This window comes from Crocodylus siamensis, chromosome 9, assembly GCF_052110815.1.
Source record: "Crocodylus siamensis isolate JL-2025a chromosome 9, ASM5211081v1, whole genome shotgun sequence".
Lineage (NCBI taxonomy): Eukaryota > Metazoa > Chordata > Crocodylia > Crocodylidae > Crocodylus > Crocodylus siamensis.
In genome coordinates this window covers 42,288,793-42,313,908 of record NC_143403.1, presented here as the reverse complement: position 1 = coordinate 42,313,908, position 25,116 = coordinate 42,288,793, and the positions used below count along the sequence as shown (strand labels likewise).

The 25,116-nt window shown below is 48.8% G+C and overlaps 1 protein-coding gene across 2 annotated transcripts in view; it reads left to right on the top strand.

The window, feature by feature from the left end:
* The window catches only part of RANBP10 (RAN binding protein 10), a 199,280-nt gene that overhangs the window by 164,661 nt on the left and 9,503 nt on the right, over positions 1-25,116 (top strand). Inside the window, exons 7-13 of one of the 2 annotated variants that reach the window (XM_090063419.1) lie at positions 3,008-3,120; positions 8,102-8,210; positions 16,539-16,687; positions 19,623-19,818; positions 21,335-21,459; positions 22,642-22,784; positions 23,214-23,325. In XM_090063419.1, the coding sequence (XP_089919545.1) occupies positions 3,008-3,120; positions 8,102-8,210; positions 16,539-16,687; positions 19,623-19,818; positions 21,335-21,459; positions 22,642-22,784; positions 23,214-23,325 (947 nt within the window). Of the gene's footprint in view, positions 1-3,007; positions 3,121-8,101; positions 8,211-16,538; positions 16,688-19,622; positions 19,819-21,334; positions 21,460-22,638; positions 22,785-23,213; positions 23,326-25,116 lie in introns of both variants that reach the window. The other variant, XM_090063418.1, reaches the window with a different exon arrangement.

The following is a 25,116-nucleotide window of genomic DNA, read 5'->3' as shown; positions in this document are numbered from 1 at the left end:
GCTACACACAGTATATAAGGGCTCTCTTGTCCAATGGTCTTAAGATCCTCAGTTTTCAGGAATCTGTCCTGGAGTTTGAAAGGGCCAGTCTTGGAGAACTTATCTCTGGGGAGCATTGCTGTTGTGTTGCTAATACATCTTGTCTGCAAAATGATTTAGCAACCACAGTTGAGGAAGGGTAAGTATGGCAGTAGTTTGATGGGAATTCCCTATCTGTCTGCAAGTGATGCTCTCCCACACTAAACAGGTATCAATAGTAAGAGTGGATGGTAAACTAGTATAGTTACCCACAAAAGCTGTGAATCAATAAGTAGTCTGCCCTTTATGTTGATACAGTCCCTAGTGTCCATGTGTACTGGTCTTATTTTTGCATTGGAGAAACTGAAAAGGAGTAGTATGGAACCTGTAGTTTAGTTAGTGTTGGTGACCGGAGTATGAAATTCCAATACTGCTAACGCAGGAGTACCTGAACTTTGCCTAACTGAGATTCCTGCTAGTGTCTTGTTAGGAGTTGGAAAGCTGCACCTAATTCACAGTAGATTAAAAGGGAACTGCCTTGTCCTCCAGGAAGAAAGTACAGGTCTACCAGAGAAGTGCCAAATGAAGTAGGTTGCGCCCAACTTCAGACTCTAATCACTTTGTGATTACAGCAGGCAGCCTAAGTGGGGTGTATAGTCTGCTTCTGCGGTTTGTTTGTTAGTAGGTGTTTGTGGTTGGAATGCCCTTAGGCGTTTCTCAACAGGTTTCACAATTGGAAAATGCTTTTAATTTGGCCTTGGAAAGATGCTTAATAGACTGGCTTGGAGACAACTCCCAGGATAACCTGAGTTTGTGAAAGTCATTAGCTTGCTGTGCCTTAACAATGTGCAAAAATCAATGTGTCAGAAAAGCTAGTGTAGGGTTATTTGATGCGTTTTATTATAGACCTTAGAGGAGAAATGTTTCCCAGAGACTTGAGGAGAGCTGGCCCACACTGGAAATATGACACCATGCAAGACAATGTGAAGCATTTTGTAGTGGTTAAATACCAGAGGCATCTAACCTACAAGTCAAAATAATGAACTGTCACAAAGAACAGGGCACTGTACTGCTCAACAGCAACTTGTTGGCTGTTGATGTAGTAGTGTCAGGGACAAAAACAGAGTTAACAGGAAGACTCTTGCTTTTTATTTACCTTCATAGTATAATTTAAAGATCCGCAGGAAGGAACTGGATAGTTCTAGCTACTGAATTGAACATAAATGAAAGCCAGCTCATTTCTTGGGTTCCTTCTGACTACTAGGTTGAATTGTTGTATTCTTAGTGTTTCAGCCGTTAGTGAACTCAGGCACTTAGTAAGAGAGATTTGCTCGTTATGTCCCAGGTTAAGTTAGATATTAGGAAGAATTTTCTCACTAGGAGGGAAGTAAAACACTGGAACAGGTTACCCAGAGAGGTGGTGTGATCTCCATCCTTGGAGGTTTTTAAGACTCAGCTAGACAAAGCCCTGGCTGGGATGGTCTAGTTGGAAATGGTCCTGCTTTGAGCAGGAGGTTGGACCCAGATGACCTCCTGAGGCCTCTTCCAACCCTAATTTTCCATGATTCTATGATTTCTGATTTTAACCTTGAGATACCTGCAGATTACAGTTTTGTTGCAAACTGTTTTAGAAAAATCTTGGCATAAAATGACTCCTATTTCTCCAGGTTGCACCAAGATTGCCTACAGGAGAACAGATTGCTGCTTAAGGAGTTTGAGTGCTGGTATTGGTTTCCAGCATGGCTATCTTTTTTTATGCACTTTGCTGTAGTGAAGCAAATGGAAACAAAAGATTGATAGCAGATGAGCTATTAAAAATAAACAATGTTTCGGTTGCAGCTTGCTCCTATGTATACCTTTAGCAGTAAAATAAGGATAGAAAATAGACTCCAGATATTTTTGAGGGATGGGAAGCTTTTGGAACATAGAACAGCCCATTTGTTTGCTCCCTATATCCCAAGCAACTCGTTAAAGTAGAGTGAGTATGTTTTGTATTTGCAGTAGAGAGGTCACTGCAAGTGTTCAGATACTTAAGGCAATGAATGGTAGTAGTCCCATTGCAATTGACCAAACAGTTTTTAAAAATAACAAACTTGTTAATCAGATTTGAACTGCAGATGTGTTGCTGATTCCTAAAAATATTTCCCTCCTCTAGAGAAGATTATTAGTTTCAACTCCATTTGGACCCCATCTTCTCTTTGGTCCAGCTTAATCAGCTGGTAAGCTAAGTCAGTCTGAGTGCCAGTTCTTTAGGGTTTTGATGATGTGTGAGTAGGACTAACCTTTAAATGAAAAGGTACAAAATGGAATCAATAGGCAAAGGTCTCCATAGTCACTGGAGAAATATATTTCTACTACATACATTTTCTGGCACTACCATGTCAATATTTGTTTACCTCTAACACTTCAGGATGAAAACACAGTTAGGAAGTCATTAAGGCATGTGTTAAATAACTGTTCAAATTCTAACTAGATAGTAAAGCACCTCCTGTTGGTGTCTGGGAATAAGTGTAATTGTTAAGAAAGCCATACAGTTATCCTTTGAAAGAAAAATGTAATAATCAAAACACAGGATTCTGGAGTTCTTCCAGCTATCCCTGATTGTTTGGGAAGGTCATTATGTCTCTTCACATTTTTGTTTTCCTGTTTGTAAAATGAGGAACCTGCTTGCTTCATTAACAGTAGCTTAGAGCATTGGTAATAGAATACTAAGTGACCTAATTAGGAGATTTCACCCTGCCCAGCCCAGGTTGATTATAACTAAGAATGGAGAGCTAGTTATTGGGAGTCTTTATTTGGTGTTTCTGTCCAGTTCTTAGTAGACAGGTGTCTAGATATAAGTTAGAAATAAGATACTAGTTATGTTCTATCAGGGCTGAGTTTTGTCATTAAAACTGCATTTTCTACTGTGTAGACGGTTTTTCCTTTTCTTGTTAGAACTCTGTTTTATTAATGTATATTGTGCTAGTTGCATTTTGTTTTTTCCTAGCATGGTATCTTCCTACCTGGTTCATCATGGGTACTGTGCAACAGCAACTGCCTTTGCCAGAGTGACAGACACCACAATCCAGGAAGATCAGGCCTCCATAAAAAATAGGCAAAGTAAGCACTTTTCCTTCACAACCATCTCTGCACCCCACCCCTTGTCTGTCTCATTCACTGTAAGGGCCCTCACTCCCTGCAAACTCTGTGAAATGACCTAGACTCCTAAGTGCCTAGATCAGGGGTGGGCAAAATACAGCCCATGGGCCGTATCTGGTCCATGGTGGGTCTTTCTCTGGCTCATGGCAGGTCCCTTGGCCCAGCCACAGTCCAGCCGTGGCACATCCTGCCATCCTCTAGGCATGCAGTGGGGGTGGGGAAGCTCTGCAGCTGGACTGCCTTCTAGGCAGCCCAGGTGGCAGGTGGCTTCCTCCGGCGGCTGCTGGCCCCAGCCCCACAGTACTGGTGGGGACCCACGCTACAGAGCCCCAACTTGGCGTGCCCTGCTCCTGTTCTAGGCTCACCTGCCTAAGCTCAGTAGCAGCAGCATGGGAAAAAAGCTGCTGCTCAGTGTAGCAGGAAAGCAGTCCCTTCCACTTCTGCTGCCAGTAGTTCCCTGCTGTAGCTGCCCAAAGCCTGGACCAGGCTGCCCTGCATCTCCACTGTCATCAACTCCGCCTCCAAGTGGCACAGCAGGTAACTGTGGGGAAAGAGAGGGGCCGGTTTTTCCCCTGCATGGAGCAATAGCCGCTTTTCCACACTGCCGCTGCCAAGCCTGGGCGGATGAGCCCAGAGCGGGCACATGGGGTCAAGGCAGGTACCAGCCGATACCATAGAGCTGGAGCCAGCAGTAGCAGCAGCTGGAAGAAGCCACTGCCACTCAGGCTGCCTAGAAAGGCAGTTGTTGTGCAGAGATGCCCCAGCCCCATTGCATGCCCAGGGGGCAGCAGGACGCACCACAATCAGGCAGTGTGGAGCAAGCCAGTCAAGGCTGTGCCCGGGTTCCAGCTGATCCACTCTGGTGGAGGTTAGTCTGGAGTGGGCGCAGGGAATGTTGGTGCTGCACAGTCCTGGCAGTGATGGGGAGGCATCACAGGGTGGGCAGGCTCTGAGTTGTTGTGGGTGGGGGTGGCTGCTGATTCTTATATGGGGAGCATGTACAGGGTTCCCATGCACACCCCACCATAGCCACACCCTCCTCCACAAAATCACACACCCCACAAACACTGCACCCACCCACACCCTCACCCACACCTCCTGCAAACCCCACATGCACCCCATCCCGACACACACACACATGTCTCTGGGGGGAGCCCCACCCACTGCTATATGCACACAGCCCACCACACACACAGTACCATGGCAAGGAAGTTTGGGGCCTGGGGCAAAGCCCACAGCAGCATCCTGCCTTTGCCCTGCACGCAGATCCAGAGAGCACACTCCCCCCCCCCATGCTTGCCTGGGAGTGCTTGCAGCAGAGGGAGCTGCCTTCCCCCCATCCCCCCCGCCAAACAAGCCACTTGCAGCACTATCCCACACCCCACCCCAGCTGGGCAGCATCTATTGGTGCCCTTTTGCTTTGGTGCCTGGTGCAGTTGCCCCACTCGCCCCCCCCTTGCTATGGCACTGAACACACGCACCCACGCTCACCCCCTGCGTTCACCCTAGTTACCAATCCACATACCCCACAGACCCCATACCCACCCACCCACACACGCACCCATATCCACCCACATCCACAGTCCCCCACAAACCCCATACCCACCCCTCCATATCCCCCACATCTCTACACTCCCTTACAATATACAAAGGTAAGACTTCATTTTGAGTTGTTATGCAATCACTTCTATATATACAATGCACAAATCAAGACAAAATATTTAAAAAAATGAAATGAAAATGTTATTGTCAATGTTTAATTTTTAGTATATAATTTGGTGTTTTTTTCTGGTACCAAGATGGCACCCCCCTTTCCAAAGAGGATATGTCTGGGGGCAAGAGGAGGGACCAGTGGCGGAGGCACCTGTCAAGGGGCAGGGCTACCCTTGCAGACCTTAACAGCTCACCAAAACTCGTTAAGCAGCACTTGACCCAAAAGAATTGCCTGCCTCAGTCTAGATTGCCCAGCCTACATGATTTCTGCCTGCACCCATTGAGACAGGCTGCCCAAGGGTCCCAAGTATCCCACTAACATAAAGCCATAGAAGTAAAGTAATTGAGGAACTCCAAGACCCAGCAGTATGGCACATCAAGATAGAGTTGTTCCAAGCAAGAGATATCTTCTTGGAAATTATGCTTAATTAGGGGAAGCTCAAACTATTGCATCTGATTTTAAATGAGCTGATCTTTAATCTTTGCTCTGAGCCCCCAGAGATTCCTTGTGATTGTGGTCTTCAAGTCCAGTCCTTGGCTGCAGGAACAGTCCTGTTAGTCTTTATGGCACTGACCATTTTAAAGGCTTAATACATTGGCTTGTTTCAGCTGGAATACCTGTCACTAATGAAGCAAATTGACTCATGGCAGAGTTTGAGTTCATTTACATTCTCTGCATCTTGCAGTGCTTTGTAGGTTCATGACACAGTGCATGAGCAGAGGTAGGTGGGGGAGAATCACACACACACCACCTGTTTGCTCTACCTGCTACTTTAGCTACTGTAATACAGTTCCTAATCTGTAGTGCTTTAAATGCCACCAGATTTCACATGCGTAGGATTTGTTTCTTCTTTGAGCCATTCTAATTCATTCCCTAAAATGGGATCTTAACCCTGAGATGAAAAAATAGGTGTATAAAGAAGACCTCTTTGGCCCACTAAGGAATTGGAGGGAATTGGAATATGATATCTTGATTTCCCCTAATATTTGATGTGTTGGATCAAGTGCTAATCTGTCACCATCCTGGCCTGACTGTTCAGAGTTTAATTTGTACCTGCAGCCCACTGACATTCTGACTTTCTCTGTCTGCTCTCTTTTCCTTATGTTCTGTATGCCACATGGTTGTCATATTCCAGCTGCATTGCATTCCTTGTAGTTGTCTGCTACACACAATATGTGTACTCTTAAAGAGTGTCCAGGCTGAAAGATCTTCTGCCCAGCAGCCTAGAATGACTTGCAGCTGCTGCCTAGCAGTACTCTCACATCACTCATGTCAGTAGAAGGATTGTAGGTCTGCCCTCCTCAGTGGACATGCCACAACTGGAGTACAGCAAAGCAAAAACAACTTGAACTGGGCAAGATGGCCCTTGCTGCTACTTTTGACTGGAAAAGGGAGTGGCTGCAGAATGTTAAGGGTGTTGTAGGCTTCAGACTGCTTTCACGTCACTGCTTTTATCAGTAATAATCAGGTTACCCAGCAGACCTGAGGGAGGAGTGCCCAAGGTAGGACAGCACAGCCAAATGCAGCTGGTAAAAGGAGACTAAGCAGAAAGAAAAGGAAAGGTCTGATATTTCATTGAAACTGGGGCTAATTAGAAGAGATCAGGAAAAACAGAAGAAAGAAATAGGTAAAGGAGCAGCAGAGGCAGGAAGACAGAAATAGAATCAAAGTGGGGAGGGAAGCATCAAAAGTAGAGAAGCAGCAGTGGAAGCCTTTAAACAAGAAAAGAAGAAGGTATAAGAAAGTAAAGGAGGATAAAAACTGCTACAGAGGGGAACAGGAGGAATGCAGGGAGCAAAGTGGAAGAGGCCCCAAAATACAGACCTTGGGCTTCAGTGCTAGAAATCTTACTTTCGTGCAGCATCCCAAAGCGGTGTTTTGTAGTTAATAGGCAGGTGTTAATGTACATGAAGAAAGGATATTTCTAAGAAATCAACACAGCATAGTTCTGAAGCAGGATACTGGCCAGCAGGACTGCTGGGGTCTGTTTCCATCTCTGTCACTGACCTGTATTATGTTGAGAAAACTTTAACCCTGGAACCAAGAAGGTGAAAAACAAGGTTATTACTTCCTTCTGTTACAGGCTTATAGCCAGTCTCCAGTTGTTTGTAAAATACCTTGAGATTATCACAGGAAAATGCAAAGTGTTTTTGTTTTTATTGCTTAAACTTAGAAAAATACCACCATCTACAGTGCTGTAAATGAGCAGCTTGTCCAGGTGCATTGGGATGGGGTTGGTGAATGGACTGTCTCTGCACCTGTGAGTTACTTCCAAAGCAGTTTGTCAGCAGAAGCTGCAAGGGCTAGGCCAGAACCAAAATAGTGTGGTGACCTGCAATATTATCTTGGTAACTTTTGTATCCCTGAGCTTCCTAAAAATGTTCAGCTTATACCAGTTCAGCCATTGTGATGTTCGTGGAGCCATCTTACAGAAGCTGGTTAGACTTTGCCAATATAGCTGTGTCAGCTCAGGAGTATGGTGGGTTGCAGCTTGTGACTGCCACAGCTATGCTGACACGCATCTGTTGTGTGCCAGCATACTACACACACACAATTACACTGCAGCAGCATGGGTTTGCTGGCACAGCTCGTTTTCTTTTGGAAGGGGTCTGGAATAAGCTGTACTAGCTAATGTGCAGTTTTGCTTCTAGAAGCTGCTCCACTGTAAGACTGCCTTGTCAATCCTAGCATTTTGAGGTAGCCATATAGGAAAAGCCTTCCAAATGTTGGCCTTGCCTGAGCCTTTGATGTGAGCCTGGTTTTGGGTTATGTCTTTCATGTGGAAAAGCTGAGTGGTGCAAGCTGTCATTTCCCTCTTTAATCTGATTGCCCTGCCTGCTGTCTCCTGCTTAACATGAAAGACTTGCTAACAGCTTAACTACAAGAAGCTTTTCTTTCACATTAAGCACCCCACCTTCCTTTATCAGGATGTGAAAGGATCACAGTACATAGTCCCTTGTACCTTGCATTGGTTCTCCAGCAGAACATAGACCCCATATTCCTATTATCTGCTGGGTTTGGCAGATCCTATCCTCCACTCTCTCAGATTTTTTCCACCCATCATAAATATGTAAATAAGTCATAAACCCAACTTAAAAATCCTTTGTGGGTGACAGGGTGGGGGTAGAGGCTGAGCTGCGTGGGACTTTCCAGAGGCTATCTTAGTAAGTGTGGTTGCTGTTCTTGCTGGGCTTTCCTTGGTACCAATAGGTCTCTTCTTGCTTTCAGGAATACAGAAACTAGTATTAGCAGGCAGAGTGGGAGAGGCTATAGAGGCTACACAACAGCTTTACCCTGGCCTCTTAGAACACAACCCTAACCTGCTCTTCATGTTAAAGTAAGTATGCTTAGCTTTGTATCCTTTGCATAATCTTGGGCAGATGTCTTAGAAAGTGGGAGTCTGAGGAGCCTAACCAGTGCATTATGCCTGGATGTGTCATGAACTAGCCTAGTTTTTAATTCCTGCTGCTAGAGGTTGCTGATGAAAGCAGTTGCTCTGGGAGTGAAGGGGGAGAGGGCACTGGCCAACCTTCTCACCACTACCCAAAGTCAGTAGCTGATGCTGGGTGGTATTTGCCATAAGCAGACAGCCAAAGGTGGATGAATGAGGCATTAACCCACCTGGCTGAGACTGACTCCTGTATCAGCAGCCTTTTTCTGCACTAGAGATCTCTCCTTCAGCAAACCAAAATGCCAGGGATAGCTCTGCAACCCAACATTCCTAACTTTATGTCAACTATTTCTTTGATTTTTCTAGCCTGTCTGTTTATTTGGACGTCAAGATGATAAAGTTCACTTTGCTAAAATTTATCACCTTTTGGGATGTTTGAGCATCACTGTGGGAGTTCTCAGAAAGAGGTTTATATGAACAAAGGGGGATTATGGGTAGGCACTAAGGCAGGGGTGATCAAAATCCAGCTGAATCCAGCCCATGGAGGGACTTTGTCCAGCCCCCGACAGGTCCCTTAGTCCCGCCTGACCCAGGCACTGTCCGTTCCGTGGTGCATCCTGCCACTTCCTGGGCATGTAACAGGGCTTGGGGTGGCTCCACAGCTGGACTGCATTTCTAAGCAGCCCAGGAAGTAGTGGCTCCTTCTGGCTGCTGCTGCCGCTGGGCTAAGCCCCATAGTACTGGCAGGGACCCATGTGCACAGCTCTGACCCCAGCCCAGCCCACCCTGCATTCACTCTGGACTCCACGCAGCAGAGTGGACCAGCTCTGGGCCAGCTGGAACCTGCACATGCAGCCCTGCCTTGGCCTGCCCCTGGCCTGTTCTGGACTGCCCGCTCACACTGAGCAACAGTGGTGGCCAGGCAGAAGCTGCTGCCCAGTGCAGAGGGAGAAGCAGCCCCTCCCCTTCTCTGCTGCTGGGTGCTCTTTACTGCAGCTGCCCAGAGTCCATGGCCAGACTGCCCTGCTGCTCCTCTGTGCTGTCACCACTGCCCTGCTGGGTAGCCCATAGGCAGCAGGAACAGCAGTGGGGAAGAGCTTCAGGGCAGTCCAGGTGTAGGTTCTGGGCTGCTGCAGCAAGAAGCACCTTGCAGCAGCGAGGGGGAGGGGCTGCTTTTCCTCCTCTGCTGCTGCTGCTGTTGTGCCTGCTCTGGGCTTGCCTGCCCACGCTGAGCAAGTCGGGTCGGGGCTGTGTGCATGGGTTCTGGCTGGTAGGCCCGTGTGAAGCATCAAGCATTAGTTTTGGATTTGGCCATTTGGAGGGACAGTGATTTGATTAAGAGATTCAAATCACTGTCCCAATATGATTTGGCCCAATCAGATCTGACGATTTGGTGCTGTTTTGGAAATTTGGCCATAGACTAAACAGATAGCAGTCCTTACCGTGCTGGACACAGCTGACTCCAGCTGTCTTTTGGGGTTGGGGGAGGGTAAAGGGAAGGGATGTGGGGGAGGGTGGGGCTGGGAGAAGCTGCCCAACTGGGGCAGGGGGATGGGACTCGGGGAGGGGGTGGAGGGGTGCAGGATGCAGGCATGGCAGTGCTCAGAGCAGGGGCTATGCCCTGCTGCCATTTGCCTAGCCAGGGGGGTGGGGGGAGGTGGAATGCGGGAGTGGCTTGTTCTGAGCGGAAGGGGTCAAGTGGCGGCAAGGCATAGCCCTCCTCCCTGTGCTGCCATGCCCGTATTCATAGAGTCATAGAATCAACGAGTGGGAAGGGACCTAGACAGATCATCGAGCTCGACCCCCTGCCAAGGGCAGGAAGGAGCACTGGGGGTGGCAGGGGTCATAAGACCCCAGCCAGGTGCCTGTCCAGTCTCCTCTTGAAGATTTCCAGGGAAGGTGAGAGCACCACCTCTCTGGGGAGCCTATTCCAGGCTCTGGCCACCCTTATAGTGAAGTAGTTCTTCCTAATATCTAACCTAAACCTATCCTCCCTCAGCTTGTGGCCATTGTTCCTGGTGACTCCCACAAAGGGGGGCCCTGGTGAACAGACTTTCCCCAAGTCCCTGCTGGTGGCCCCTGATAAAGTTGTAGGCAGCCACAAGATTCCCCCCTCAGTCTCCTTTTGCGGAGACTGAAGAGATTCAGGTCCCTCAGCCTCTCCTCATAGGGCTGGCCACAGAGTCCCCCAACCATACGAGTGGCCTCCTCTGGACCCTCTCCAGGTTCTCCACGTCCCTCCCGAAGTGCGGCGCCCAGAACTGGACACAGGACTTCAGTTGCGGCCTGACCAGCGCCGCATAGAGAGGGAGCTAGACCTCTCTGGACCTGTTAGTGATGCCCCTGTTGATGCATGACGGTGGGTTGGCTCTGCCTATTGCTTCATCGCATTGGCGACTCATATTCATCCTGGAGTCGATCCTGACTCCAAGATCCCTCTCTGCCTCTGTGCTGCCGAGAGGCTCAGCCCTTAACCTATAACCATAATGCTGGTTCCCTCTCCCCAGGTGCAGCACCCTGCACTTGTCCTTGATGAACCACATCCTGTTCAGATCTGCCCGCTTCTCTAACCTATCCAGGTCTGCCTGGATGCGGTCCCTGCCTGCCGGTGTATTCGCTTTACCTCACAGCTTGGTGTCATCAGCAAACTTGAACAGGGTGCTCTCCACACCCTCGTCCAGGTCGCTAATGAAGATGTTGAACAGCACCGGCCCAAGGACCGAGCCCTGGGGGACTCCGCTGCCCACACCCTCCCAGGTCGACATCGACCCGTCCACCACCACCCTCTGTATTCGCCCCTGGAGCCAGTTTGCCACCCATGTGACTGTGCATTTGTCAATGCCACAGTCCCTCAGCTTGCCCACCGGAATTGGGTGGGACACTGTGTCGAAGGCCTTCTGGAAGTCCAAGAAGATGACATCGACTTCCTCCTTCACATCTAAGCTCTTTGTTACCTGGTCATAGAAAGAGACCAGGTTAGTCAGGCAAGATCGGCCTGGCACAAACCCATGTTGGTTACACCTCAACATCGCTTCCCCTGCAGGGCTCTCACAAATGTGGCCCTTGATAATTTTTTCAAAGACCTTCCCCAGGATAGAAGTGAGGCTGACTGGCCTGTATTTGCCAGGCTCTTCCTTCCTCCCCTTCTTGAAAATAGGGACCACGCTGGCCCTTTTCCAGTCCTCAGGGACTTGGCACAAGCACCAGGAGTCCTCAAACAGCCGTTCCAATGGCTCCACAATGACACCAGCCAATTCCTTCAGCACCCGCAGATGAAGGTCATCCAGGCCCACCAACTTGAACACATCTAAGCTCTCCAGGTAATCCTTAACTAGGTCTGAACTAACAGTCGGGGGACTCGCATCCTTCCCAGGCCTCTCTACGCTGTCACCGGAGAGCACCCCATTGTGAGCAGACAGGAGCACGGAGGCAAAGAACTTGTTAAAAGAGTTCTGCCTTCTCTCGCGCATCCGTCACCAACTGCTCTGCTCTGCCCTGCCCTGTAGGAGTCCAATGTTACCCTGAGACTTCTTCTTGCTACCTATATACTTGAAGAAGGACTTTTTGTTATCCTTAATCCCAGAAGCTAATCTAAGCTCCAGTGCTGCTTTAGCCTCCCTTACCAAATCCCTACAAGCTCGGGCCAGGGAGGTATACTCCTCCTTTGTCCCTGCCCCCTGCTTCCACTGCCAGTACACTTTTTTTCTTTGTCCTCAGGCCAGCCTGGATATCCGCACTCAGCCATGAAGGTTTCTTGGACCCTTTTCCTGCCTTCCTGTGCAGAGGAATTGCGTCCTGCTGCGCCCCAAGGATAGCCTCCTTGAGGAAGGACCACCTTTCCTGGACCCCCATACTAGCTACCCCCTGGGCTCCAAGTGCCTCCCTGACTACTGCCCTGAGCACATCGAAGTTGGCTTTCCTAAAGTCAAGCATTTGCGCTGTGCTAGTTACCCTCCTCATCTTTCTCTGAATAGCAAACTGGATCATTTATGATCACTGACCCCAAGCCTCCCTTGTACTAGCACCGCCCCCACCAGGTCATCCCCAGAGGCTAACACCAGATCCAGTATGGCATTTTCCCTAGTGGGGACGAGTACCTCTTGCGTGAGGTGTAGGTCCTGGACACATGTCAGGAACCTTTGTGAGTGGCTAGACCTGGTGGATTGCTCCTCCCAGTTGATGTCAGGGTAATTCATATCACCCATGACCACAACATCCTTTGCACGCACGGCCTCCCCCAGCTGCCTGGAAAATTCCAGAAAATTTGTGGTGGCCTGTAGTAAACCCCTACCACCAGATCCCTCTCCCCCCACCCTCCTTGAAGTTTGACCCACAGGGTCTCAGTTAAGCCTTCCTCAGGTCCCATTTGGAAGGTAGAACTGGTATACTGTTCCCTAACATAGAGCGCAAACTCCCCACCTTTTTTCCCCTTCCTATCTCTTCTAAACAACCTATAGCCCTCTATCTCTAATGCCCAGTCAAATGTTTCATCCCACCATGTCTCCACTAGGCCAGCCAGGTCAATTTTACTACTTGCAAGCAGGAGAGCAAGCTTCTCCTGCTTGTTCCCCATGCTTCTTGCATTAGTGAAGAGATACCTTAATCCCCCTGAGGGAGCCCTGAGCACTCCCCCAACCTGAGAGACAACTGGTCCCTTGGTATTTACCTGAGCTATACCTGGTCAGGTCCTACACCTGGTTGAGTTTTCTCTTGCTCCTGTGGATCCCCATCCCCCGATGAACTTAGTTTAAAGCCTGCCGGAGGAGGTCAACTAGCCTGTAAGAAAACAAATTCTTACCTTTGGGGGAGAGATGGAGACCATCATGCACCAGGGTGCCCTCTGTTCTGAAGTGTGGGTCATGGTCCAGGAAGCCAAATCTGGCGTGACAACACCAACTCTGGAGGCGCCAGTTCACCTCACGGATGCAGGCGCTCTGCCCCTGACAGCCTCCAGTAACCGGGAGGAGGGACAGAAAGACCACCTGGGCCCCCAACTCTCTAAGCTTGGCCCCCAGAGCTCTGTAGTCATCCATGATCTGGTCTGGACTACTCCAGGCCGCATCATTGGTTGCCGCATGGGTGAGTACCATAGGATAGTAGTTGGAAGGCTGGATGAGGTCAGTGATCTTCCCTGTGATGTCCCCAATCTTGGCTCCTGGGAGACGGTACACTTCTCACATCGGGGTCTGTGCGGCGGATGGGTCCCTCCGTTCCTCTGAGGATGGAGTCCCCTATGACAATGACCCGACGTCTCTTCCTCTGGGTCACTGGATGATGCTCACTTGGTACGGATGATGGTGTGCTGGATGAGAGCGTGGCTTCCTCCCTTCCTTCTTCCTCATGCCCAGTCTCCTCCAGTGCTGCCAGGGCCGCATACCTGTTCCCCAGTTGTACTGGGGTGGCAGTTGATGCAGCTACGTGCTGCCTGCAACACCGCCTGGCCCTGGAGGTGACCATCCTCCATTCGCCTCCTGCAGACTCCTGGGTGGTGACAGCCTGAGGGGACGGGCCCTGCAGAGAGAGAAAGTACCCGTCAATCTCGTCCTCCGCGGCCCTGATCCCCCGCAGCCTGCTCACCTCTGCCTGGAGCTCTCTCACCTGCCCCTCCAGCGCCGCAATCCTGGCACAGGTGGGACAGGTGAGAGAAGCCCCCACCTCTTTGCTCCCCCACGGGGAGGTGGCCCCACCTGCGTGGAAGCCTCACTGGTCCCTGGGCCAGGAGGCAGCCATGGGGCAGGAGTCCTGGCTGCAGTCTGCGTGACAACTCCCATGCTCTTACCCCCACTCGCTTACCTGGAGACGACTCATGCTGCCACCACCATTGGCTCTTCCGCTGCCTGCGGCCTCCCTCGTGCACCTCCCTGTGCGAACCCCAGCACAAACTCGAGCACGCCTGTTTGTGTGGCTCCCGCCCGATGTGGCTAAATAGGGTCAGGCGGGGAAAGAGTCCCCTGCCCAATCACCAGCACCTGGCCCCACTTGCTCCCTTGCCCCAGCTTACCTTCTCGTTGCTGCAACTGTCCGTTAGCAGCTGCTGGTGCTGGTGCTGGTGCTGCTGCTGCTGCCTCAAGGGTCTGGGGATACCAGGGGCACCGTGTGCCAACTCAATTCGGTATTCGGTGCCGGCTGGTAAGCAGCAACAGTGCCCACGCTCCACCCTGGCTGGCAAGTGGTAGCAGCGGCCACCCCCCCCATTCCAGCTGGCAAGCGGCGGCAGCAGCAGCCGCCACCCCGCCCCTGCCCAGGCTGGCAAGCGGCGGCAGCAGCGCCTGTTCCCCTGCACTGACTCCTGTATCAGCAGCCTACTGGGGCCAGTGGCAGCGGCAGCTGGAAGGACGCGTTGCCATTGCTTAGAAAGGCAGGGCAGGCCAGAGGCTGTGCACTGTTGGCACTGGCGTGTGGGCTTCAGGCTGTTACAGGGGGGTAGGGAAGGAAGGAAGGGGTGCTGACCAGCCCACGGCAGTTCCCCAGAACTCTTGATCCGGGGTAATAGATGGGGGAGGAATGGAACCTTCACTCTCCTTCCCTTGTGTTTGTGTTTTTACAATTCCCATTTTGCAGTAGCACCTCAAGCATTTCTAGACCAGGTAGATCAGGCATGTCCAGCCTGAGGATAAGCTCCACACCACTCATCTGGCCCATTGGGCCAGGCTGGATTGGGCCCAGGGATGCTTTTCCCCTTCCCCTCCCCCTGCCCCAGCATTCCTGATCCAGCGCTGCTTCAGCTGGTCTGGGACTCTTGCTGCATGTGGCATGGATCCCAGAGTAGCTGGAATGGGTGCTGTGTGGGGCACGGTGTGGCCCATTCTGGCCTCTCCAGGATCCGTATCATGCATATCAGGAGTCCCAGACCAGCTGGAATAGCCACCAGATCAGATATGTTGTGGGGAATGGGAAGGGGTCCTTGGGCTCAATCTGACCTGTAGACCTGCTCTATGCCACAGGCATGCTATGCTCTGTGTGGGTCTGATCAGACCCAAGGATAGCACTGGGGGCCAGATGGTATGGCTCTTAGCTGGATCTAGCAAAATCAACATCCCCATTCTCCAAAACCCCAAAAAGCAGTCCATGTCATTCCACCCCTTCTCACTCCTGCCTTTGATTAAGGGGAGCATCTCCTCCAGCCAACCCAACCTCACTTCCCAACCCAGAGTCACTGCTCCCATAGGAATAAAGTAACAAATTCCACCCCCTAACCTATATGTGTCCAATCTACTCACAGTCCCCTACCTCACACAGAGGAATCCCCTCCTTCTATAACTGTCCCTCCCAAGCCCATACCTCCCTTTCTCATAGTGGGGCTGTAGCTGTCTCAAAACCTACTTAACCTCTTTCTTCCACTCCCCAACACCAAAAAAGCATGTTATTCAAATTTTAAAAATAACAACAAGCAATACAATACTCCTTTCCTGTTCCTAATCTCCATCCCTGTCAAAGTGCAATGCCAGAGGGTGCCCTTGAGTGTTGTCCTTCCATAGTGCACTTTTCTGGGTAGCCTGCAATCCTTTTGAAGCCTTTAGAGCAAACCTTCTTCATCAGGACAATGGAAATAAATTTACCACCCTGGGGCTTAGAGTGAACACTTGAGAGGCAGGAAAGATTAGCTTTGCAGTATCATCCACTTCCCCAGCTCCTTGGCTTGCAATCCTGTGAGAATTCCTTTGGGTACTGATCAGTCCAGACATTGATGCATTTGGTTAACCTGCAGGAATATTATTTGAGCAGTTTAGGCTTCCTTGCCATACAAGCAAAATGCTATGTTTGCTCATACTGTTCTAAATTAATGAAGCTTTTCATCACCTAGAGCCTGTGGTATCTTGTGCTTTCATAGCCAGCACTGCGGATGCCATAATATGGTCTTTCGCATTGTCTAGAAATGTGATTTGTGGCCTTGGTTGATCCAAGCTGAGGCTGCAGCATCTTGTCAATTGCATGTAGGACTTGCCTAATCACCTTAGAGGAGGCGGTAAACTACAGAATAGGTATCTACTGCTAAAAGGACAATTTTATGCATCATTACTTGTCCTTCCTTATGTAGGCCTTAATGCCAAGGAACACCTCTCTCTAGGCAGAAATATTTCAACTCCCTTCCTGCTTCAGCATTGCCCAAATCTTCTCAGCAAGGTGTGAGGACTTGTGAAAGCTCTAGCTTTCTCAAGGATGTTTGATTCCAGTTTGCTTTTGTTCTAAGACTTTACATAGAGCAACGAACAAAGCGTTAGTGCAGAAGCTTGTCACCCACCCCTTTCTCTTTCTTCCTCTCTATGAAATCAGGTGCCGGCAGTTTGTGGAGATGGTGAATGGAACAGACAGTGAAGTGCGTTGTTTCAGTGCCCGTAGCCCCAAATCCCAGGACAGTTACCCAGGGTCCCCCAGCCTAAGCCCTAGACATGGATCGAACAACTCGCATGCTCATAGCACTGGTAAGTGGCATCCTTTCAGCATCTCCACGTTGAACGGAGCCGGTACGGGGGATGTGGGTCACTTTGCTCATTACACACTGCTTTTTATATTTTACTCTTTGGAAAACATCTGTCCTTGCTACTGCCAGCAGGGAGGATGTTCAGTTATTGGAGTGTACTCTTTATGACAGATATGGCCTATAATTAACTTCTCATCAGTTATCTTTAACAGATAATGTGTTGTACAACAGATTCTTTCAGGATAATGTGCTAGAGAGAAGTTTAAAAAAACCCAGCTGTATAGTGCATGATGGAGATTGATGGAAAGCTTCAGGGGCGAACCTGGCCTGGAAGCGGGACTCGGTAACTGGAGAACCAGTGAAACAGTCATAGTTGCAGTCTCAAGCTTTGTGCTCCCAATGGAAAAGGCTTTTAACTGAGGCTCTAGTGCTCTCCACCTGGCAATCTTAGCTCCTTTGACTGCAAGGCTCCTGCTGCTCCGTGTGAAAAAGCTGCAAGTGTTAGATGGAAGAAGCCAGAGCATTGTTAAATATTTCTTTGATTTTGGAAGACTGCTCCATAACCCTGCTCCCTTCAACCACTTCTCCAGCCCTGGGTTCTCAGTGCACATATTTACATATCAAAACAGGATGTGTCTCTAAAAATATGCTCTAGGTCAACCACAAGATGTGTGCTCAGTGCAGAATGCTTCTCCAACTAGATGGTCAGCATCATTCCTTCTGGCAGTTGAACTGATGCATCCCTCCCTGTGGCAATGACTGTATTCAACTAGAAAATTTCTGCATCAAAAACTTAATGACAAGGGAGGAAATAATTCACATGTACTGATTGATCTCTGACTTGGGGTCTGTGTCCAGTTCTCAGTGGACAGATGTCTAGATCTAATTTAACACTGATTGGACTTCAAGAATAAGATACTAGTTATGTTCTAACAGAGCTGCGTTTTGTCATTAAAACTGAAATTTCTATGGTGTTGATCATTTCTTCTCTGTCTTATTAGAGCTCCTCTGTTGTATTGATGTATATTGTGCTGGCTGCATTTTGTTTTTTCCTAGCATGGTATCTTCCTACCTGATTCAACATGGGTACTGTACAACAGCAACTGCCTTTGCCAGAGTGCAAGCCCCACAATCCAGGAAGATCAGCCCAGGCTGTCATCAAAACGCGTTCCTGTAGAGGTGCACCAATACATCGGTCTATATCATATCGGCACCAGTAAAAGGAAAATTGACATTATCGGCAATCAGCATTTTTGGCTGATGTGGCCAATAATGTTGCTGATAAATACCACCTGCATGCGCACAGCCGCAACACACAAGCGGCCAGGAGTGCGACCCAGCAGCTTGGAGAGCAGTGTCCAGCTGGTAAGTCTGGGGCTCAGGAAGGGGTGTGGGGAGGGGCAGATAGAGGCCTCTGTGGTGAAGGAGGGAGTGGGGGCTGGGGCAGGCGCTGGCCAGCTGGGGCAGAGTGCAGAACAGAGCCACCAGTGAGCAGCTCATCCAGGGAGGGGAGGAAGGGGAGGGTGTCCCTCCGCTGTGCACACCTCCAGGGGAGGCATGGGGAGAATGTGCTCCCCGGTTCTGTGTAGGGGGCAAGGGTGGGCTGCTGCTGTGAGCTGGGGCCAGGGACTGTGCTAGGGTCTTCCCAGCAAGGGGGCTGGGCCAGGGCTGCACTCAGGGCAGGCAGCAGCACTGGGAGTGGGGCTATAGGGTGGGCTACAGCCACCCCAAAATTCACCGTAGCCTCCCCTCACAGCACTGCTGCCCACCCTGAGTACAGCCTGGCCCAATGCCACCCCATCCCACCCTCCACTGGGAAGAGCCCAGCGCAGCCTCTGGCTTCAGCCTACAGTGGCAGCCTGCCCTTGCCCCCCCCACAGATCTGTGGGCCACATGCTTTCCATGCCTCCCCTGGGGATATGCACAGCAGTGGGAGCAGCCCCGCTCCCCTCAATGGACGAGCCACTCACAGCTCTGTCCTGCACCCCTCCCTGGCTGGGCAGCACTTGCCCCAGCCCTAGCCCCACTCCCTCCCTCACCTTGGAGGCCTGGATCTGCCTCCTCTGTGATCCTTCCCACCCCCCACCCCACCTTCCCCTGAACACTCACCAGCTGGACGCTGCTTTCCAAGCTGCCAGACTGCATAGCAGCAATTGGATTGGTATCAGCCAATATGGCTCATTAATAATCAGCCATCAGTATCAGCCCAAAAAATTGTTATCGGTGCACCGCTACTTTCCTGCACCCACATACTCAGATCTCATACTCAGATCTTCTTGATTTCATTCACTTTCAAAATGACATTGTCCTCATCTGTGTAGGCTTCAGAAAGCTGTACATTTTACTGCAAGCAATAGCCATGTGAAGCAGTGCTTGTATATTCTTCACTTACATGTATGTGATGTGTAATACAGATTTCTTTGAAAATGCTAATGTGTACATGCCTAGTTAGTGACAAGCTAATGATTTTGAATACATAACCAGTGTTATCCTCTTTTGTATGTGGCATGTGATTATATAGTTTTAGGCTTGGTTCTCCTTTCACTTATGTCTATTGAGAAGGAATTATTTTAATTTTATGGTAACCATCATTAAATTATAATGCTGTTGACTGTTTCATCATGAGATGAAATTTGATGCAGTTTGAGGAAAATTTGTTACCATTCCTTCTGCTCACTTACTTTTCGCAGCTGTTGAATTTTGATTGAGTTCTCTCCTGTACGTTGCATTTGCACCTTTTTTCTGCAGGGATGAGTAAGAATTCCAGTCTCTAAGAAAAACAAGTTATTTGTGATGTCTTGTGTGCCCAGCACTTTGTCCCATTGCTTCCTTTAGTGTCTGAGTTCATTTATGTTGATCCTTACGTACAGCCTGTGGTCTTGTTTCAGATTAGAGGTGCCTAGGCTGTCCCCTTTGATGCTTGTTTCTTTTTTCAGGAGCAGACAGTCCAAGCTGTAGCAATGGAGTCATGTCCACCAAAAGCAAACAGAGCCACAGTAAATACCCAGCACTGAGTTCATCATCTTCCTCCTCCTCATCATCCTCTCCTTCATCTGTGAACTACTCTGAGTCAAATTCAACAGATTCCACCAAATCCCAGCAGCACAGTAGTACGAGTAACCAAGAGACCAGGTATTCCTCTTTAAGATGCCTGAGGAGGACCAAATAATGGGAGTAGGCCAAGTCCTCTGTGTGCTCCTTCCATTGGCAAGGGCTACTGGTGGCAGCTACAGGAATTAATACTGAGCAGCAAATGGCTACTTCAGTTCCATACCCCTGCCAAAGCCAGGATTTTCTGCTGCCCATTTCCATACAGTGGGTTAAACACTGGGGATAGGTTTAAATGCTCCACAAATACCTCTGCAGCTGATACTCTGCCACTCCAATGTTTTCACTGCCTGGGAAATGATTTAAAAGGGAGAAGCCAATCTAACTCTGCCTCTTTTGCTGCTCTCTCAGTCAAAGTAATTGCTATTGGACAATCACTTACCCTCCAGGAAGCTGTGTGTTTCCCCCCCATGAAATGAGCTGGATTCTGGATGCACTAGGAGTTTCTCCAGGGCTTCCTATTTTTGTGACTGAGTCATTTCCCTTCTACGTGAGATTACATTCCAGGGCTGGGTGTTCATTCTGTGGGTGAGTTAACAGCAGTTTATGTGCCCATGCCAACCAATAAGAAAGGCTTTGTGAATTTTGGACATCCATTCACCATTGAGTCATAGGGAGTTTTAGGACACCCAGGGATTCTGAGCCTCGATGGTTGTGCCTCCTTTATATTATGGGATTTAAAATTCACTAATGAAGGGTGAGAGTCCAGTTCCCTCTGGGTGGCTATTGCAGAGTGTCTGGAGTAGTGCTGGAACAGAGGAGATCTTGATTAGAGGGGGCATCAGTCACTGCGAGCTAACACTGATGCTCACTAGTAGTGTGCTAAATACAGTTGCCAGGAAAGCTTGCTACCAGCTCTGCTGTGACTGCCACAGAATCAAACTGCATGTAACTATAAGCAGGGAACACCATGCAGAAGTCATACAAAACCTCTTCAGAAATGCTTGGCACTGCGAAATTCATGCCAAAGGGGATGGCTCTTAGTCTTAAGCTTCAGATCCAAAAGGCCAATTGTCTTTGAAACCTTGAGGTCAAACTGTAGCAAAATCATCTCACCATTTTAGCTTTCTGTGCTAGACAAATCCAGATCTTAGCAGTTTGCTGTGTTGAAGTAAAAATAAAGAAATTAATAATATACCTGTCTGTTATGCCCGAATATTAAAAGCTTTGGGGTGAAGACCATTTTGTAGTACACAATTTTGTCTCGCTGACCTTATCCAAAAATTCCCCTTTGTGCAGTGTGTTTTTTGCTGCTCACACCTCAAGGATAGCTGCTTTTTTTCAAGTGGTAACTTTGTAAGTACTTTGCACCTTCTGTCTTGAAGGATTCCATCAGATTGGGAACTTGGTTGACAGATTGCAGTTCTCAGTGTTCTGAAACTTGGTTTTCTTGGACTTGGATCTGTTGTCTCATCTTCTGTGGACTACTGGGTATCTAGCTCTGAACCCTAATTGCGCAGTCACTAGGTATACACTGTCTTGGGAATATTTCCACTTTCTCACTGTTTTCTCTGGCCTTTCTTTCTCGTTTCCACTCTAGTGACAGTGAGATGGAGATGGAAGCTGAACATTACCCCAATGGAGTCCTTGAAAACTCATCCACCAGAATAATGAACGGCACCTACAAACATGAAGAGATCCTACAGACTGATGAGTCCAGCATGGGTAGGTTTCTGCTACCACATAAAAATTATGAACAGAAAAAGGAGCTAACAATTATAGCGCTTTTCCTTTTCGGGCTGGGGGGGGAGGCTTATTCTGAAATCTGTGCCTCAGCCTATGGTGTGAATGAGTGTTAGAATCCCTAGTATGGAGGGAGAAATTGACCCCTCTGGGTATTTAGCATGAACCCAGGCCTTTTCTGGGGCCATTTGGAGCCAAGTGCTTGATGCTGTGCAGCTTATCTACTATTTTGGTGCACTGATTGGCTTTGGAGAAAGGTCTCTCTAGAGTGGACTCAAGTAGGTCTAAGTTTTCAATGCACTTCCTGTACAAACCACAAGTGAACTACAGGCAAAGCTGATTTCTGTTAAAAATGACCTTATATCATGTGGGTCCTGCTGCTTGAGGAACTGTAAGGGAGAAGAGGGCAGCAGAGTGGAGATACCAGGCTAAAGCTTTGTTCAAATCCAGCTCAAAACTGTCCTGACCATTACCACAATCTGATCAAATGAGTTGGGGTAATGAGGGTCTTTCTGTTTCCTGGTTGTTGGTATACAGAACTTGACAAGAACACATTTGTTTTCCTTTTGGTAACCTCAGCCAAGGGGAGCAAGGAGTGAAAGGACATAAGGACAATTGCACTCTGGACTGAGGGAATCCATCCAGATCAAGCCAGATCACATGGAGAGGCTCAGTTCTGGCACTGCCATGGCCCATGCAGTAACTGTTCTGCATGTAAAAGGCTTCAGTGCTTGAGGTTGTCCTTAGTATGTTTCTGACATGGAATGGGTGATAAGACTGCAAATAACATTCCAAACTCCTGTGACTGAATCAGCAAACTTGCTTCTAGAAGTTTCCTTTTAAACCCTGTGTACACGGTCACTAAGTACAGGCAGCCTTTACTGTATTGTGTCTGTACTGTACCATGCAAGCACCCCCTGCTGTCAGGCAGCTTAGCTTCCCAGATCAGAAGTCCACTCTGTGAGACAGTTCTTCAAATAAGGAGCCAAATGAGGAGATCCTGCTCATTTTCTGTAGAGTGAGGGGCATCTGGTTGTCCCTCCCCTTGCTCAGAATTAGGAAGGTGGGGAATGGCTGGGTGCTGGGATTCCCCTGTTTGTAGTGGAGCAGGTGGCAATGGGGAATGCTGCCCAGCAGTTATTTCTCTGGCCCTTGTTTTAGAAGATGGCTGCCCCCAGAGGCAGCTCTGTGGAGGGAACCATGCTGCCACAGAGAGAATGATCCAGTTTGGGCGGGAGCTGCAGACCCTGAGTGAGCAGCTATGCAGAGAATATGGGAAGAACACGACGCACAAAAAGATGCTTCAGGTAAGGCTGGACCTTGTGTGTGCTCACAGCAGAATTAGCATCTAGCAGCAGAGCTGTGACTTCACATGCAGAGTCCAAGGAGGCTGAGGGGCAGAGGTCTGCACAGGGGACAATAGCGATGTGATCAGCAAATTCAAATTCATTTAACCTTCCCTGTCTGTGCCTAGCCCTCATCAGAGAAAAGATGAGGGGTTGCAGTTCCTGCCTGCCCTCTCAGGGTAGCTACCTGCTCCAAGTGATGCTCTGCATTCCCTCCACTGTTGGCTGCCTGCCCAGGCATGAGCAGTGTCCTTTCTTATCTAGATACGTACTACCTACTGATTTTTGCAGAGATGCCTTGATTGCCAGTTTACTAGCAGCCCTCCCCACTTTCCTGTCTATTTGCAGGCCTGCTCACCTTACTACTGGTGCCTCTGTTCTCTCCCCCAGGATGCTTTTAGCTTGTTAGCGTACTCTGACCCTTGGAACTGTCCTGTTGGTCAACAGTTGGATCCGATCCAGAGGGAACCTGTGTGTGCTGCACTCAATAGTGCTATATTGGGTAAGGCAGGGGCTAGATAACTGTGTGACATAGTACCATGTCTATCTTGCTTATAGGAATGGATCAGAGGGATTAAGGGTGGTGACCATGACAGCTTAGTAAGGGGTTAGGACAGGGGAAGGAGAAGGAGGGAGACCAGATACCTCAGCCTGCTGCCCTGCAAGTAGTCCTGGTGTTGTAGCACATGCAGGATTACAGGTATCTACCAGGGACATCTTCCCAGTCTCTGATAGGGAAGGTGTGTTATGGTGTCTCACATCACTGGGATTCACATCCTCTGCAAAGTAGGTTACAGTGGGTTGTATCATGATATGAGAGTCTCCAGTCCATAGATGGCTGCAAGAAGGACTGGAAAGCAGGGAGGCAGAATTGTAATTGCTGTTGACTTTTCACTGACCATTGGGAGCTTCAGCTGTTTAAATGAGACCTCTAAGAACATTGCCTCTGCATTCTCCCACTTGTGAAGGTGGAGCCTCACAGAGCCTTATAAGCTTTCTGGAAAGCTGTGTCCTCGGGTGTACAGAATAAATGGAGCCAAAGTTATGGAAGGGCCATCTGGCCTCATCCACTGCTTGTCTTTCCTTTTCATGCTTAGCTACATGGAGGGGGTCTTGCTTGGTGTTTAGGTACTGTAATGAGCATTTTCTGTAGCCAGTTTGCTTTCTTCTCACTAGCCTTTTTTGCCATTTATATAACTGTGCATTTCAGCCACTTGCCCTGTGCTTCAGACCTGCGTTTGTGCGGTTTCTATCTGGTTCATTTATGTCTCCAGACAGATGCCCACAGCTGCTTCTTTATTTGCCTTATACATGCTTGTTTCTTAGCCCAGCAGTGGTTCAGGACCCTAGTCTCCGTGTGTTCTCCAGCAGATGCAGGCGTCTCCAGCCTTAGGACAGAAGCTTTTCACTCCAGAATCCCCTGAGAGACCCAATCCAGAAAGAGCAAGTTTTGAACCACCCACAGTGTGTAGTTGCCACAGGGCAGAGACCTTTCAGAAGGGAACTGGCCAGTTCCAGAAACACATTAGTGCAGAAATCTTTGCTACTGAGCTTGCCACTAAGCAGCATAGGGCCCGGGTAGGAAGCAATAGCTTGGAACTAGCTCTTCTCTGATAGATCAGGACAGGACATGTATGGCACCAGGGAGGCTAAGAATTAGAGCAGGCATTTTCAACCTTTTTAAATTGAAGACACCCCTCAGAAAATGCTTGCTCTTAACTCTCACTCATTTTTTGAATACAGAAAAATAATAGAGGAATTCTTGTGTTGTAAAGAACTAAGAAAGACCACAAGAGGCCAGAGTGTTTATTACACCATGATTCCTATTTGACATCTCTGGTTTATCTTGTAAAGCACTTGTGGGTGTTTGCACCCCTAATAGTGCTAATTTTACTCAGTACCCCTAGATAAATTCATGAATGATAGATCAGTTAATAGCTATTGAACAGAACAGTTGAAGATATTTCCTCTGGCATCTCTTAACTTATAATGGTAGATGGCAGGGAGGGTATTGAATAGGTATTAGTATAGGTATAGGGAGGGTATTAAATAGGTCACTCTAGATTTGTCTGGTTCAGTGCTCTCTCTCTAGTCTATAGCATCCACTTCTGCCACTGTTGAAGACAGGTTACTGGTCCGACCCAGTATGGCACTTCTTTTGGTTTTATTCCTCACCCACCTTCCTGTTCTTGTCCCAGTTCTGCTTTCTTGGATACTCAGGATTCAGTGGTAGGCAAGAAGGCAGCACAGCCTTTTTCTTGCTTTGGCTCAACATTTGGCGCCACAATGGTGC